At 40.1% G+C, this 15,233-nt stretch overlaps 5 protein-coding genes across 5 annotated transcripts; 1 reads left to right on the forward strand and 4 right to left on the reverse strand. All coding sequences in view use genetic code 12, as the record gives it.

Moving 5' to 3' along the window:
- Positions 1-114: 114 nt before the first annotated feature.
- On the forward strand, positions 115-498 carry RJT20DRAFT_5088 (U2 snRNP complex subunit; the record flags this gene model as incomplete). The annotated part of the gene is made up of 1 exon (XM_064920430.1): positions 115-498. The coding sequence occupies one exon, from the start codon at positions 115-117 to the stop codon at positions 496-498; it is 384 nt and encodes a 127-aa protein (XP_064777569.1).
- Positions 499-679: 181 nt separating this feature from the next.
- On the reverse strand, positions 680-2,988 carry HEM14 (oxygen-dependent protoporphyrinogen oxidase). Its single transcript, XM_064919203.1, has one exon. The coding sequence runs from the start codon at positions 2,538-2,540 to the stop codon at positions 861-863; it is 1,680 nt and encodes a 559-aa protein (XP_064777570.1). The 5' UTR covers positions 2,541-2,988; the 3' UTR covers positions 680-860.
- Positions 2,989-3,436: 448 nt separating this feature from the next.
- Positions 3,437-7,531, reverse strand: ECM21 (Ecm21p; the record flags this gene model as incomplete). Its single annotated transcript, XM_064918155.1, has 1 exon — positions 3,437-7,531. The coding sequence occupies one exon, from the start codon at positions 7,529-7,531 to the stop codon at positions 3,437-3,439; it is 4,095 nt and encodes a 1,364-aa protein (XP_064777571.1).
- Positions 7,532-11,285: 3,754 nt separating this feature from the next.
- SFH5 (Sfh5p) lies at positions 11,286-12,622 on the reverse strand. Its single transcript, XM_064919205.1, has one exon. The coding sequence runs from the start codon at positions 12,566-12,568 to the stop codon at positions 11,567-11,569; it is 1,002 nt and encodes a 333-aa protein (XP_064777572.1). The 5' UTR covers positions 12,569-12,622; the 3' UTR covers positions 11,286-11,566.
- A 582-nt stretch (positions 12,623-13,204) lies between these two features.
- On the reverse strand, positions 13,205-14,446 carry RJT20DRAFT_89733 (uncharacterized protein; the record flags this gene model as incomplete). Its single annotated transcript, XM_064921288.1, has 1 exon — positions 13,205-14,446. One exon carries the CDS (start codon positions 14,444-14,446, stop codon positions 13,205-13,207), a length of 1,242 nt encoding a protein of 413 aa, XP_064777573.1.
- Positions 14,447-15,233: the final 787 nt, after the last annotated feature.

Raw genomic sequence — 15,233 nt, forward strand, 5'->3', positions numbered from 1 at the left:
GCTTTCAAGTGGAAACGACATTTTAACATCAATTATGAAGACATTTTCAATATTCCATATATGTTCTATTAACAATAGATGTAGTTACAGATATTGAAGGAAAGAAAGGGTCTAATGGTGGAATCTAAGAAGAGACCAGACGAAGAAACAGGCGCTGTTACAGAAAATGCCAAAAAAATCAAACTTGATCAAAAGAATTTAAAGCCGTCTCAGACTCTCTATGTGAAGAATCTAAACGACCAGATCCATCCGAAGATCATCAAGCATAATCTCTATTTGTTGTTTTCTACATACGGAGATGTGATTGATATAAATAACAAGAAGCGAGGACAAGCGCATATAGTCTTTAATTCTGTTCAAAACGCCAGTTTGGCGCTCAAATGCTTACAAGCAGAAGAGTTTTTTGACAAAGAGTTGGTGATAAACTATTCTATAAATGAGTCGGATATCATAGCCAGATTGAAGAGAAGGACCGAAGAAGAGGAAGGTGAGAGCTAGGATTGTCTAGCTTGAAGATAAGAATATTTTGGTTTATCCATTCTTCAACTGCTTGAGTTTCCATCTGAACCACAAGATTCATCACCTCTTTTAAGCATTTGTTATGAAGCATTTGTTACGAATGAATACAGAGCAAGAAAACCATATATGTCATCATAGCAAGAAGCCCTTTTTACTTTCTTGTATTTAAATTTAAGTTTCAAGCACCTAACTACCCAGATTTCCAGTTCCAGCTCATCCCATCCATTTCCATTTATAGCATTTCATTTCTTGAACTTTTGCATTATCTTAATAATCATTTCATATCATTAGCTTTATATAGCTTTATATATCTTCATATATACATGTACATAGAATATCATTTACTTGACATTTAATGCATTTTCCAAACCATTAACAACACAATCGGGTACACCAATACCCGAACCAAACGAAGTACCACCAATTGACATTTTACAGTCTAGTTCTTTCAAACTATCACACACTCTCTTCTTGTTAAGTCCATAGCCAACGTTGTACTGGGGAATACAATCCTCATAAAGATTATACGATATTAATATATCGTTTGGTCCTAATGATGGAAGAGTTTTATCCGAAATTAATGCTTCGTCTCTTATTATCAAGTTGTAGTTGTCCACTTTTAACTGTAATATTTCAGCTAGAATCTTCTTAACGATCTTAAGATTTCTAGAGTTCGAAGGTATTTGAAACTGATTGTAATAGTGTCCACCTATCATTAAAGTGATTTTACTATAGCCGGAATCAGGAGCCTCCCCAGAGTTTGAGATGAGATATTTAGCATGCTTTTCAACATCAGAATCGAATATGATTCCCAATAACGCATTTGGATTGCTATCGATTTTCTTGGTGAATTTTGGAGATAAGAATCCAAATCCTTGTTTTCCTTTTGGAATGAGACAACCACTCTTGGAATAAGCATTCACTAAAAAGATGCTGGCAAATTCAAGAGTACTTAATGCTGACTTGAATTCATTTAAAGCAGTAGATCCCTCAGGAAGAACAGAAGCCAAAGCCTTCGAATCAATAGTCGAATTGATATGATCGTATTCAAGTACTGACTGCTTTCCATGAGCTGACGACGTCACTTTTCCCACTATTGGATCCACTTCCGTGATATGAGAATCAAAGTTCACATTAAAATTGGGCGACTTCTTCAACTCTTCAAAAATTGTTTGGGGCAATTGCTGTAATCCTCCTTGTAATTTGATCATTGGAAATTGTTTGAGCTGCTCTGAAAGAGCCAGAAGATTAGCACTTGGTGATATGATCTGTTCATACTGAACCAATGATTCTGGAAATTCTGATTTATTTTCAGCACTTCCGGCTCCTTTGGATTCAGTTTTCTTCTTTTTGCTAGTCCATAATTTGCTAAACATGCCCCTTATAACCGATCCGCTCTTCGTTTCGGTATCCTTAAGACCAGGCAAGATGGTATTGACACTCAATTTGGCAGTATCTCCAGCATAGATTCCATGCATTATAGCACTTAATACTTTATCTGTAAGAACAGTGTTTCCAAATCTTCTTGTAAAGAACTCTTCAATCGATTCGTCTCTTCCATCTTTTACACCCTTTCTGAAAGGTTCACGTAAGATACCGAAAACCAATTCAGGAGTGAAAATGCCACTTTTGGATAAGAATGAAGAGAATGTTCTTATTCCATCTGGCACTTGGACAAGCTCGTTGCTCTGATTTAAAAGATACTTCTTATTGGCTGGCGAATTCTTCGGTATTACCTGAATAACATTTTCCTTCTTCAATGCCTTTAATATATCTACTATGAGCAATGTACCGTTGCTCACACCACGAAGAGTACGTGGTCCCTTTTCAAGTAGAATGTCACTATCTTGCGAATGCAACGTTTGTGAGTTTATAGCACCACCAACTCGGCCGCTTTTCTCGTAAAGATCGATTTTAACATCGGGACGAAGCTTGGAAAGAAAGTAGGCAAACGAAAGACCCGATATTCCTCCTCCAAGGACTGCTACTTTGCCATTTTTTGGTACTCTTGCTAGAGACATTGTATATGACAGTTGCACTCGATTTAATTGGATGATACGAATTCTATTGCGACCTTTCTACAATTGCATTCTCTGGCGTTAACTTTTCAATGGTAAAGCTCAATTCCAACCTTACCAGATTCGGCAACTTCACTCGAATTCAATTTTTATCTTAATTTGTCACTTCTTACTTGACAGGTGTTATTCAACAAGTCAAATGAAATGGAACCACTTGACTTCCTACAAATGGTATGCTATACTACCAACTATTTTACCAATAGGTTTCCAAAATTCCCGTTTTTAACAACAAATTATACCTACCGTTTTCTACAATATCACACAACTGTTTAACTTCTAATTCTTCTGACTTACCATACTAATTATACGATATCTTTACCATTCATCGTATGATGTCACAAATAAAAAAAGCATCAAATCAGAAAAATTACGATTGCGAAAAATAAAGTGTGTCGCAAATGGTGTCGCAAAAGTCATCAAATGACATCATCTGATTTCGTATACGAAGAGGTTATTAGAGTATGGAAGTGGATGGGAAATAGGTTGTTAGAGTATATGAGAAGTGATGGAGAGTAGATCGTTAGAGTATGGGAAATGAAATGATGGAGGACGGAGAGAGTTTTTAGTCAGTAGGCACTCAATGGAGAAGTAAGTGAGTTGTTGCCTCATTTGACCTTTGAACTGTACGACATTCTTACATAGATAAATATAAATGCTAAACCTGCTCTTATTTCTAGTTTAGTTCGGTTTAGCGATACCTGTCATTATGCACAGAAAATATATTAAGCATTTACTAGTTCACCATTGTCTCACAATCATCTGATCACAAACCAGAAGTGTATATCGCATTAAATATTACACCTGCAAGGACCCCTTGTCCTCGCGGAAACCTCCATTAATTATATATACGTATGATATATATCTTGAGCTCTTGTTTCTGGAACTCCACCGATAGTGATAGTATCCATTATCGAGAGGTTATCAGTCAGAACCTTCAATGCATCCATAGGACCCTCCTCGGCGCTGTCATCGCTATCTTCCTCGCCGGCATTGCTCCGAACTGCTTCAGAACTACCAGTAAGGCCGGGGATGCTCAAATGATCCGAAGCCTTTTTGACTTTAAGAATCGCTCCTGTGCTGACATTTTTCAACAAGGGTAATCTCATCTCATAAGCAGGATACTTAGAGGTGATCTGTTTACCATCAGGACCCTGAAAATTCTTAAAACCCTCACCGGTTTCTTCACCATCCAGTTCATCAATAGCAATTGCTTGATCAGTCTCTGCTGGATCATAATCATCTTGGTCATCATGCTCATCATCACCTTCATTTCCTTGCTCAATGTCATGATTCTCCCCCACATTTAATGGTTGTAAAGCATTTATATTGCTATCAATAGAACCTGGCTTGGGACTAATATCCTCAGTATCCGTATCTAAGCTTGTCAATGCCGTACTAGGAGAACGAGGAATAACATCGGCATTCAGATTATTCAAGTAGACTATCAGATCAACCTCATCTTCATTTTGAGTGGAGGTACTTGTGGATTCAGCAACGGAAGGAGCACTTGCGCTATCAATAACCTCCGAGGAAGCCTCTTCTGCTAGGTTGTTGTCAGCAGAATTTATCACTTCGGTAGGACTAATTGCACTAGAGTCCGTTGAAGAGGTGCTAGAGTCCGCAATTGAAGGGGCTGTAGTTGGTGCAGTTGACAAATCATCAAGAGATTCCCCTGTCACTCCGTTTACTTCTTGATTACTACCCGATACATTCTCAATTGAGCCAGAACTGATGGAGCCACTATTCGTTGCAACTCTTACTATATCTTCATTGCCCACAATAGTGGCGTTATTAGCACTTTCAGAGCTACCTATAGTATGTGCAACAGGGGACACCACTGAAGAATTTCTTGACCTAATGAGGACTGGAGCAAATGAATTTGAAAGCGAACTTCTGAGCTTCGATTGCCTTAAGTTACCGCTAGAATTAGTTGAGTCATTGTTGACCAACTCATCTATATTGACAGTCTCAGACACATAGCTGTTATTACGTGAGTGAGTAGGCAGTGGTGATTCTTCATAAGCAGGAGCAGGCTCATTAGGGTATGGATTAATCGGAGGACTCAAGCTTGTAATACTTGGAACGCGACTCAATGGATCTTCGCCAAACGATATTGATCTAGTTATTGGAGAAGATGGGGACGAGGTAGCCTCTTCAAAGGAAGGTAATTGCTCAGCGGATGCTTCCTCGTCGAGTCTTTTGATTGTAATTCCATTTTTATCAAAATTAGGAGTTCTAAACATTATGTCGTTTGCACCACCATTTGCTGAAGAGCCAGAAATAGGAAACTCGGTGCGAAGATCATCATATCTGGGTAATTGGATAGATGCATCGTTACACTTTGAACTCAACAAGATCAAAGGAGTGTCCACAACAACTTCATAATGATGCATCTTAAAATCATCCTTGGGATCTGGCTTCGAAATTCTGAAACAAACTTGCAATCTGTGGTGGATCTGAATATGTCTGTAGTTTGAATCTGGATACAACGCCTTTGAAACAAGTGTATATCCCTGTTGAATATTATCCGGAGGCGTCAGTTTAATGGTGTTGTCATCTGACAAGTATGTGCTTAAATTTGGTGTGATATAATCATTTGCATTATTAGTTGAATATGATTCCATATTATGTGGATGGGAAAGATTCGTTTCAAGTGCCCCAATGCGTGGAGAAGAAGGACTGAAAGATGGAGATCCAGGTTTCGATTTCGTTCCATTTCCGGAAAGATGGTCCACGGAGATACTAGCTTTACGCGAGGATGGCTGTGAATGAGAATGAGACCTTTGTCTGCCTGATGCTGTGGAAGATGAATGTCCCATCTGGGTGGCTGGAGGATCATCCTCACCTGAAAACGTCATCATTTGTTTATCAAGACGAGTTGTTAAGAATGGAAGGGCGATATTTATATCCAAAGGAGATGCAATCATCGTAGTTGAAAGACCCTCAGCAGTATCCTTTTCTTTATTCGATTTTGGATCTTTTCTCTTTGAAATTGGGTCATCCAATCTGAAGTCGTCCAAACCAGATTCATCAGGCTCATAGCACGAGAATAGTAAATTGTTATCTGGACACTTGACGACTTCTTCTTTGTAGGGATCACCATGACCGGTAGCCGAATTACTAGTTTTGCTCTTAGTCTTCAATTCGCAAAGAGAAATCACTCTTTCTCTCGCTTTTGTATCTCCTGAAAATCCTTTGACACAATATGGGTCTTCGCTGTCGTAATCATATTCTTTAGACAAGTTTTTCGAAACATACGTAATTCTCTCCAATACATTGAATTTGATACGCTTGATTATCACATCTTTCACCAAAGGAACTAATTTGACATTGATGACATGTTCTGAGCCCAAGGGGATGTACTTCTTAGGGAAAGTAATGATATAATGTAGCGCATCATTCCAAACCCTATTCACATAAATAGGCTTATCAGCAATCGAATTAGCGAAAGAAGGCGGGGTTCTAACCATGGGAAGATTGTAAGAGGCACATACCTTGACTTTTCTATTGAGTTTGTCGCTATTCTTCTGGAAGTTAACATTAAGTGAGTGAATAAGCGTACCATTAATGGAAACAATAGATGGAGGAATGTGCTGTGGGAGGATAATTGGTAACAAAAATACATAGAGTCCAGCTCTGTAAACTTCATTTCCCGTGGAAGAAGAACTATTGTTGTTGCCTGAAATGCCCAAATCTATGGAAGAATGGCGATTATTACCATCGACTCCGTTAGCCAAGTCTCTGACGTTCACGAGTTTATACTCTCTTGTTCTTCTGGCCAAGTCATCTGGTGTAATATGCTTTATCTTGACATCATTAGAATTAGTAGTGTTAATGTAGAAATCAGCATCGTTCATGGTAGTCTTCCACTCCATATGCCCGATTACAAATCGTTCCTTGGTATGTATTCTATTATAAGGATCTCCAGATGGCCAAAGAATATTAGACACTGATTGAAATTCAAATCGCAAATCTTTGATAGTGCTGAAATCTTTTCCAATCTCTATTATCACTGCAAATGTGTGGGGAATTGGTGTATCAGCATCGATTTTAGTACAAAGGTAATTAGGGGAGTAAAAGTGTCTCATCTTTCTCTTTAATCTTTTTGGAGCCGTTTCGGTGTTAAGAGGGGTGGTAGTTGATGGAGAAGCTTCTTCGTCAGAGGTCACGGCAGACTCGTCGTCTGAAAGCATAGAACCTCTACGATTGCGTCTATCCAAATTAAGGAAGCTATTCAAGTGCCCATCATCTTCGTCATCTTCATCATCTTCGTCGTCAACTACCTGGTGGGGAATAGCACCTCCATTCTCAACATCTTCATAGGTGAAACTCGCCGAAGATGCTGGACCAAGGAAAATACAATCGTTTGAGTTTGCAACGTAAACTTTGGCGGACTTGGAGATTCCTCCTGACGCACTGTTATTTGTTGTCTTCAACGGTATTGGGTGCTGGAGACCCAAATCTTGTAGCACATTTAGGAGCTTTTTCAGGATGATCAGAGCAGTTTCCTGTTTGATGAGTTCCTTTGTTTGCTTTTTGCTTCCACTTGTGGTATTTCCGTTGGCGATACTTCTTGATCTTGATCTGGATCGAGAAGGTGAAGTCGAGTGTATAAGGGAAAGCGATTGGGCTCGGAGTCTACTGGTGTGCGTAGTATTGCTTGTAGGTGCAGTCGGCACAACAGGATTTCCACCAGAAGACACGGTTTTACCGTTACCTGAAAGGCTGGTGGTTCTATTCACGCCAGTGGTACTGCTATTGATGTTTTTTGAGTTTTCGTTGGACTCCGAGATCACTATCATAGGACTAGTGACACTATTACGTCTATCGACTGATTTATTGGAAGCCGCTTCGAAGATAGATGACTCCGACGATCGGCGGCTGGCGACTTTGTTCTTGAACTTGTCAAAGGAGAAGCCTTTGTGATGGTGCATTATTGCAGGCTAATTATTGGGGGGGGGGGGGGGGGGGGGGGGGGTTATGGTAGGTTATATTAAAATTATTGGTTTCAATGTGGTGACTAACAAGACGTGACAAAAATGTGGTGAGTGTAAGTCGAAATCTGTGTTATAGCAAACTGGAGGTTACCAGGAAGCAGCAGGGATAGTATTAGGAAGGAAACAGGACTATTATCAGGTGATAATGTCGTTTTAAGCGAGTTTCGAGTCGGTCTAGTCACTTTTGTAGTATCAAGAACTTCCAACTTCGCTATGGAGATGGTACTACGGCTGATCCGATAAGAGAGCGGAACCGGCTGAGGAAGGACGATAAGAACCGATGGCAGCGGATTTTGGAGCGACACGGTTTTGATTCTATTGTGGATACGAACGATACAACGAGGTCCACCGACGAATAACCAAACTAAACCTAATTAACAATACCAATAGTAAGTAATTTACAACCAACAAACCAACAAGAAAAGAAAAAGTCCAGAATACAAATATAAATAATTCTTCCACCGCTAAGTGACTAACTGAGACCACACGGTTAACGAGAGCAAAAAGAGAGCAAAAGGCCTAGAATGGTGGTGCGAAGGAATTAATTACCGCAGGAGACATCGGTGATCCATGGCACGAGCTAGTGAGAGGAGGAGTGAGTGGTGAGGGAGTAGTGAGAGTGGCAGGAGGAGTGAGAATGCGGTGGAAAGTGTGGTATGAGACAGAGAAAGTGAGAGAAAGTGAGAGAGATGTACAGAGAGAGAGAGAAATCTACTGAGAAATCTACTGACAGAAAGACACAATGAGAGGTGTACCGCGAGACGTAGCAAAGAACTACCGGTACCAAGAGAAAAATCGGGCAAAAATAAAAACAAAATGTCGCAAATTAGCAGCCAGGATGTTCCGTGCTGCAGGAGTGAAGAAGGTTAAAATTTCATTAGGTGAGTTGGCTGAGGCAAGAAATCACAACCGTTAAAGGTTAGAAGTATTGGTATACCGTATCGTCGTTTCAAACATGAAGTACGATTGATTCTTGGTTCTTAGCACTTTATTTTCAGTCGTTATTATTAATTGTTATATTACTTGATATTATTTGCCATATTAGTTGATATTATTTGTTATATTTCTGTTATTACTTGTTTTTCACCTTGTTATTTGCCATGTTCCTGTCATAATAATATTTATCGTCAATATGAGAGAAATGATTTTAAATTAATTTAATTACCGTGGTAGAGGGTTTTTAATATGGACCAAAATGACGTAGCATGTCCTATTACAGTATAATTTTATTTTTCAATGCCTGGAACAACTTGGTTTTTATTATATCGATATTATTGTGGGATTTGGAGCAATGAGTTGATAGTGAATACCAGTAATATTCGTAATCGGGCTAGGACTTTTTTTATTATTCCTGGCGGTGTTTACCATTCGTAGCTTGTTTCATGCCACAAATTCACTTCTTGTGGGTATTTCAAAAGCTTAATTTTACAAAAAGTCATCATTCACCGAATCGTCCCAACGCTATCTTTGACCACAAAATGGCTATTCGGGCTGACGTGGATCACTAATTGCTGCAGTTAATTTTTGGCACAAAATTCCCAATCCGGCAAAACTGGGGATGCTGCGGCAGCCACGGCGGGGGTCTACTCGTGCCACTGCAGAAAAAAATCTTGGTACTCTGACGGAGTATCGCTATTTACATCTCTAAATATAACCGATGACGACAGTGGGGTCAGAATCTCTACAACAGAAACTATAATTCCAAAAAGTGACATGTTATATGATTAACGTGGTTACCAGGTTAAAAGCTACGTGACGGTGATTTTATTAACCCAAGAGGATGTTCTGCTCAACGCCATGTTGAGCCTACTGGGGCCAAAAGAGGCTGTTGCTCGCTGGGTATGGTTCACGACATTCCCGCACCGGCACGGCAGGAAATCAATTCTAGCTCCTCTAGAGGCATGGGCGCCTTCGCAGGTCGTTTTAGTAAGATGGGAATCGCTGATCCCACGATGTGTGGGGCCCTCAAAAGTTCTGAACTCCTATGAGAGAACCTTTTGTAACAATAATCAATGACACAAAGGATTAACTAGCCTTCTTTTAAACGTGGCACATACAAGGCTGTAATTAAAGATATGCATTTCATCCAGTTTAGGATTTTACGGCAATGACTCCCCCACTCTCTTATAGGGGCTGCTCCGCTTTTCCTCAGGCTGCACAGAGTTCTAGGGAGATCTCGCAGTACCATGCGCCAAGTAGCTAAAACGACATTACTAATGACCACTACGTACTACTCTCACTAATCGGTATCCCTAGCAACCTCAGATGGCTCTTTTGTTATCGCCCCTATTGTCTTTTTCAATAGGAGACATCTGGACAAAGACGAACCACACAGGAAGTTTCAAATTTTCATCTATTTTGTCGTCAGCTTTCATTGACTTGCTAGTTGCAATTATTGGGCTTCATGCATCAATTTCCACAATCAAGATCCCGTACCAGGCACACCATAGCTTTTTGGGAGAGGGCTTCAAAAGGTCATTTGTATCACCTTCATTCACCAGCTCTTTTCTGGTGTAAACCACAAGCCAGCGCCGTCTTGGAAGTAGGCCCGAGCATCCCAAGAATGTCACCCTATTCTCCCCATTGCACCCATTTCTCGCCTGACCATCGCCAAGGTGTAACAAACTGAACACCTGATGTGGTCCCGCACTAGTCACGGTTTCCAACAATCAGCAAGAATTACTGTGAAAATATCTCAAACTTTAAAAAGATGCGTGGTGTCGCGTAGTGAAAAGTGACAAACTTTCTCGTCATGATGAGGGGTTTTGTGGTTAGCGAGGTGGTTCCATGGTGGAAGAGGATGGGGTAGAGAATGGGTTTGGCGAAGAAATTGTGAGTAGTGAAGAGTTCTATAGAGAAGTATAGAGTCGTATAGAGAAGTATATAGAGAAGTATATGAGTATAGAGCGGTCAGTGTTACTATCAAATGCAGTGAGAATTGTAGCATTGCTGGATAGATACAATAACTTTCATATTACATGAGTCACAGTGCAACAGCTCTCTCTCTCTCTCTCTCCCTCTCTCTCTGTTCAATGCAAATGTCGTCGGCAGAATTCTCTACCAGTTGCCTGTATACCCTTATCAGTTTCAAATTGTGTGCCTGAAACTCCGGCTCGGGTAGGCCGGTTTCGCAAGCTTATACCATGACGACGATCTTCTGACGTATGTCTGTTTCAGGTTTGAGTAGTTAATGGTAGGGAAGTCTGACAAACTGTGGAGAGAATATGCAAATGTGTTTGAGCTGACGACTGTGTCAATTAATATGCCCCGAGCCGGAACGAATTTCAATTTCACTGAACCCGAATGGATCCTAGGGTATTTTGTTGGGGAAAATTCATGTCTTAGGCCCAGCTCCAAATGTCATAAAGCAAAGCTGCAATCGCAATTCAAATGCTGGACAAATTACTAATTACTGATAAGCTCCGGTAATTGTTGCAAGAGTTCGAAACGTCAGGGTTCCATTGCAAAACTCTGGCTTATGTCTTATGTCGTAGAATCGTAGAATTTATCCGATAGGAGCAACCCAATTCCTTAAGAAACTCTTGGGCTCCTACCACTCTTCTAACCTGAATTTCCTCCTTATCCCTACTGGAAGTAGGGTTTAACCCCTATTTTTCACGTTTCATCAGTTATACCATTTGTATCATTTTGCACCTTATTTCATGCCCCACGAATAAAATGCACAAAATGCAGCATATATTTTTGCATCTAAGAATATGTATCTCTTCAATTTGCAACTATTTGACCCCCAGACTACAAAATTATGTTAAAGATATAAACAGCATGCCATAATGTAAATCTTTGAAACATAGAGATATTCTTAAAAATATAACATTGAACAAATAATGTATGCTCTGCTTACCCATTGCTTCAGTGGTGTGTGATGGTGGGGAAGGAAACATATCAATTACTTCTATTTTAGGATCTAAATTACTAAACCATATTATTAATTAATGTTGGGTAGATGTAGGTCTATTCTACCGTGTCATTGATCTCTTCCACCTGCTTATCCCACAACTTAGTCAACAGGACTTTTCCGTACTCATTGACTTTAATAGTGCTGGCCACATCCAAGGCGAAGAGCAGATCAGCGGCTTTCAGCTTCTCGGCACTATATGCGGCTGGTAAGGATCCCTTAGGGAACCATTCAGATAAGTCACCATTGTTCAAAACTTGAAACTTCTTTAAGGTGGCAGCACTAATTACTCCGATGGTCTTGAAAAATGTAAAAACCCAGGCCATGAGTATTGGAACATTAATGAAAAACTTGGTAGACAACAATTCAGGATAGTTATCTCCGAAGATCTCTATAATCTCCTTCGTAGCAGCCTTCATTCCTGGGTCGATCAGGAACATCGAAACATTGTTGTAGTCATGAATCTGGCCTAATTTGTTGTTTGCTGGGTCGGCGAAGTCGAGTAATTGTATAGCTTTCTCCATTAAACCAATTCTCCATCTCAAGAATTGGGATCCCGGCTTAACACTTGAAGGCGTATCTGCGTTGTCCCCGAACTTCTCGAAAAGCTTCTTTGGCGACTTAAGGTTACCGTACAAGTTCCAAGTCACAACCTGCAAGTTCTCCTTAGCTGCTGGCTTGAGGTCGGTGATGACACCCAATTTGTCAAGTTCAGCATCGAAGGTTTCCACAAAAGCAGCACTCAAAGGCTGGAACTTGTTTCTCCAGTTCAAGGTCTTGATGAGTCTTTTGGTGGACAAGTCGAGGTCGTACTCGTCAGCAGCCAAAAACTTGAGCAAGATCTCGTTTCTAACGGGAATATTAACGTATTCCTCGGAGTCTACGTTGATTCGATATCCGAATATCTCATCGTAGTTATTGGTGACTTTCTCCACTATAGACGGAATCGATTCAATGAGCTTAGCTAGTTTACTGGCCTGTTCATTGGTCAATTCCGTCGATTTGATCGTCGCCTTTAACTCTCCGTAACTGTCCTTTTCCGTTTTACTATCCGACATTACTCAATTGCTACTTACTCTACAGTATAAACAAAATTTAAACAAAAACCTTACTCTTCTATAACTATACTAATCACCTAACCACACTTCTATTTTTCATAGTAACCGAGCGCAAATGCCGTTTCTCGGAATTGGTCCGGAAATGCATCGTCTGATTTAACGATTGCAAAAAACGAGCTTCAGTGGGAGAACCAATAGAGGGGGCGAAGTTGGGGAGGTAAGCAAAGAGGTTAGATGCCAAGAAGTGGTGTGCGTCGAAATGGAGGAAATGTAAACGATACTTCGTTAGTTTCTTTTATCAAAAAAATCATGTATCGTTATAGTTATGGTTGCAGCATGTATGTAGGGGTGGGGCTACGGGCCATCCAAAAGGTAGTATAATTGGCTATGGAGTAGGACATTCTGGGGTGAAAAAAACCGGGAGAAGGTTCATGCATATCGGTTAAGTTAAGGTTGGTGTATTTCAGCCGTAGAAGCTGGAAAGATTGAAAGAAACGACTCAAAAGAGAGGTATCGTACCCGGTGACATATAGAATTAAAGCAGTCCTCATCTACACCGTACTCTCCCGTTCGTTAAGAAAAATTCTATTAATGCAAATTATGTACAAATTATTCTACTAATACACGGCTCCGGTCCTAGTTACCTCCTCCTGGCACTATCTTGAAACTAAGAATGTCATTCTTTCCAATATCAACAGTGTCCTCTTCTCCAACTTTTATACCACCAACTCCCTCAATGGCTGCAATTGTAACGTCTCCCATGATCTTTCTGGCCACAGAAATCACTGGTGTACCTCTCTTTACCAAAACACAATCTCTGAATACATTATGTCCAGACCCCCCGGTGAAGTTATGGATACTTCTTACTGGAAATACAGGCACCAAATCTAATAACTCAGCAGCTGATTTTAACAAGTTGACGACACCAGTAGATCCGAATCTGTATAATACGAGATCGCGGATATTCTCTATTCTATTCCTCAATTTCTCATCCAATGGCTTCAAACCTGACTCTGGTCCCAAATCGTCTATGGTATCAACGAATTCAGTTCCCAGGTCGTATTTAATGAAGTTCTGATTGGCTAATTTCCTTAAGAAAACCTCCGTAATCGATGAAGTAAGAACAATTTTCAGCTTCGGATATTTTAATATAATTTTTGACACATTCTTGTCTGCATCTGGATGGTCCATTTTATTTAATGATAATACGGTTGGAAATTTCACTTGCATGAATGCCTTAACCACCTTTTCTATGGTTGCATCATCCCACTCTTGCAATGGTGCCAACCCAGGTAAAAGATCAAGAGCTTTACCAATTAATTGTTTATTTGCTGAATAACCACCAAGCTGCTGTCTTAATGTCTCTAATGTAGTAGATTTTGTTGCAGTATGTCTTCTGACAACTGATCCCCATCTTTCCATCAAGTTACCTAAAATCCAGCGAAAAATTTCGTCTTGCAACCATTCTATGTCCTGCAAAGGGTCGTAACCTCTTGTAGCTTTACCTTCAGCATTTGTCGTTCCACTGGCATCTACAATGTGGATCAAGCAATCAGCTTCAGTTAAATCTCCCAAGAACTTATTACCTAGACCCCTTCCAAGATGAGCATTAGGTACTAAACCAGCTACATCTAGTAACATAATTGGAACTCCTCTTTTTCCATTTCTACAGTACCCGTAATTGGGCTTACACAATTCTTGCTGTCCGTGTCTGGCACAGGCGCAATCGACTTCTAAATATCCTGTTGCTTTGTTGGGATCGATAGTCGTGAAGGGAAATGCTCCAACTTTGGCATTAGCGTCAGTCAAAGCATTCAAAGTAGTGGATTTTCCACTGGAAGGTTTCCCTACTAGTCCAATGACGGTTTCTCTTCCCATTTCTCGGGTTGAACCTAGTTTCCTATATAAAATTGTGCCCTACAAATTGACTCTAAGAACACATCTTCATGAACTGACCAACTTTTCATTCATTGCAATAAAAAGACTACACTTTTCATACCTGCATAGTGAATTTTTCAAGAAGATCCGCACCGCAATAGAGTAGTTTTGTATCGTTTATAAATCCATTTCAGATCTAAGCAGATTTCGAACAGAACCCCAATAAATGCGAATCTCAGGCATTGCGGTAATTGTAAACATTTCAAACTAGTTCAATGTACAATCCAATATACAATCCAAGATACAGAGGGTTCTACTCCTTCCTATTTAGTGTGGTGTTTCTTGTCTGAGATCTGGCATCGAATGTCGTTGTGCCTTCACATTCATTCAGCTGATACATGCGACATGCGACATATACAACTACCTTACCGAGCAATACTAATCCTCGGATTACGTATCAGTGGTTGCAAATGATAATGGATAAGCTCTTGTGAATGAGTTTCTTCCTACAAATTATCACTCGATAATAGTACAAATATATACGAAAATGGGTATATTTTGACCCTGAATAGCACGTATTTAGCAAGATCTGCCGTAAATATGGAAAACGGATATTATTAGCCAGTTTCTTCTTATCCTCTTGGGTTGTATTTCAGCTGATCAGTGCGTTGGCATATGAAATTTTAGCACCCAACGGTTTGCTACTTTTCGCTTCACCATTGTAGCATTTAGATCGACATGTTGCACTCTCTTAGCATACTGTACCTTGCAATCACAATACATTTTC

Source organism: Scheffersomyces xylosifermentans, assembly GCF_036884685.1.
Source record: "Scheffersomyces xylosifermentans strain CBS 12540 chromosome Unknown RJT20scaffold_1, whole genome shotgun sequence".
Taxonomy (NCBI): Eukaryota; Fungi; Ascomycota; class Pichiomycetes; order Serinales; family Debaryomycetaceae; genus Scheffersomyces; species Scheffersomyces xylosifermentans.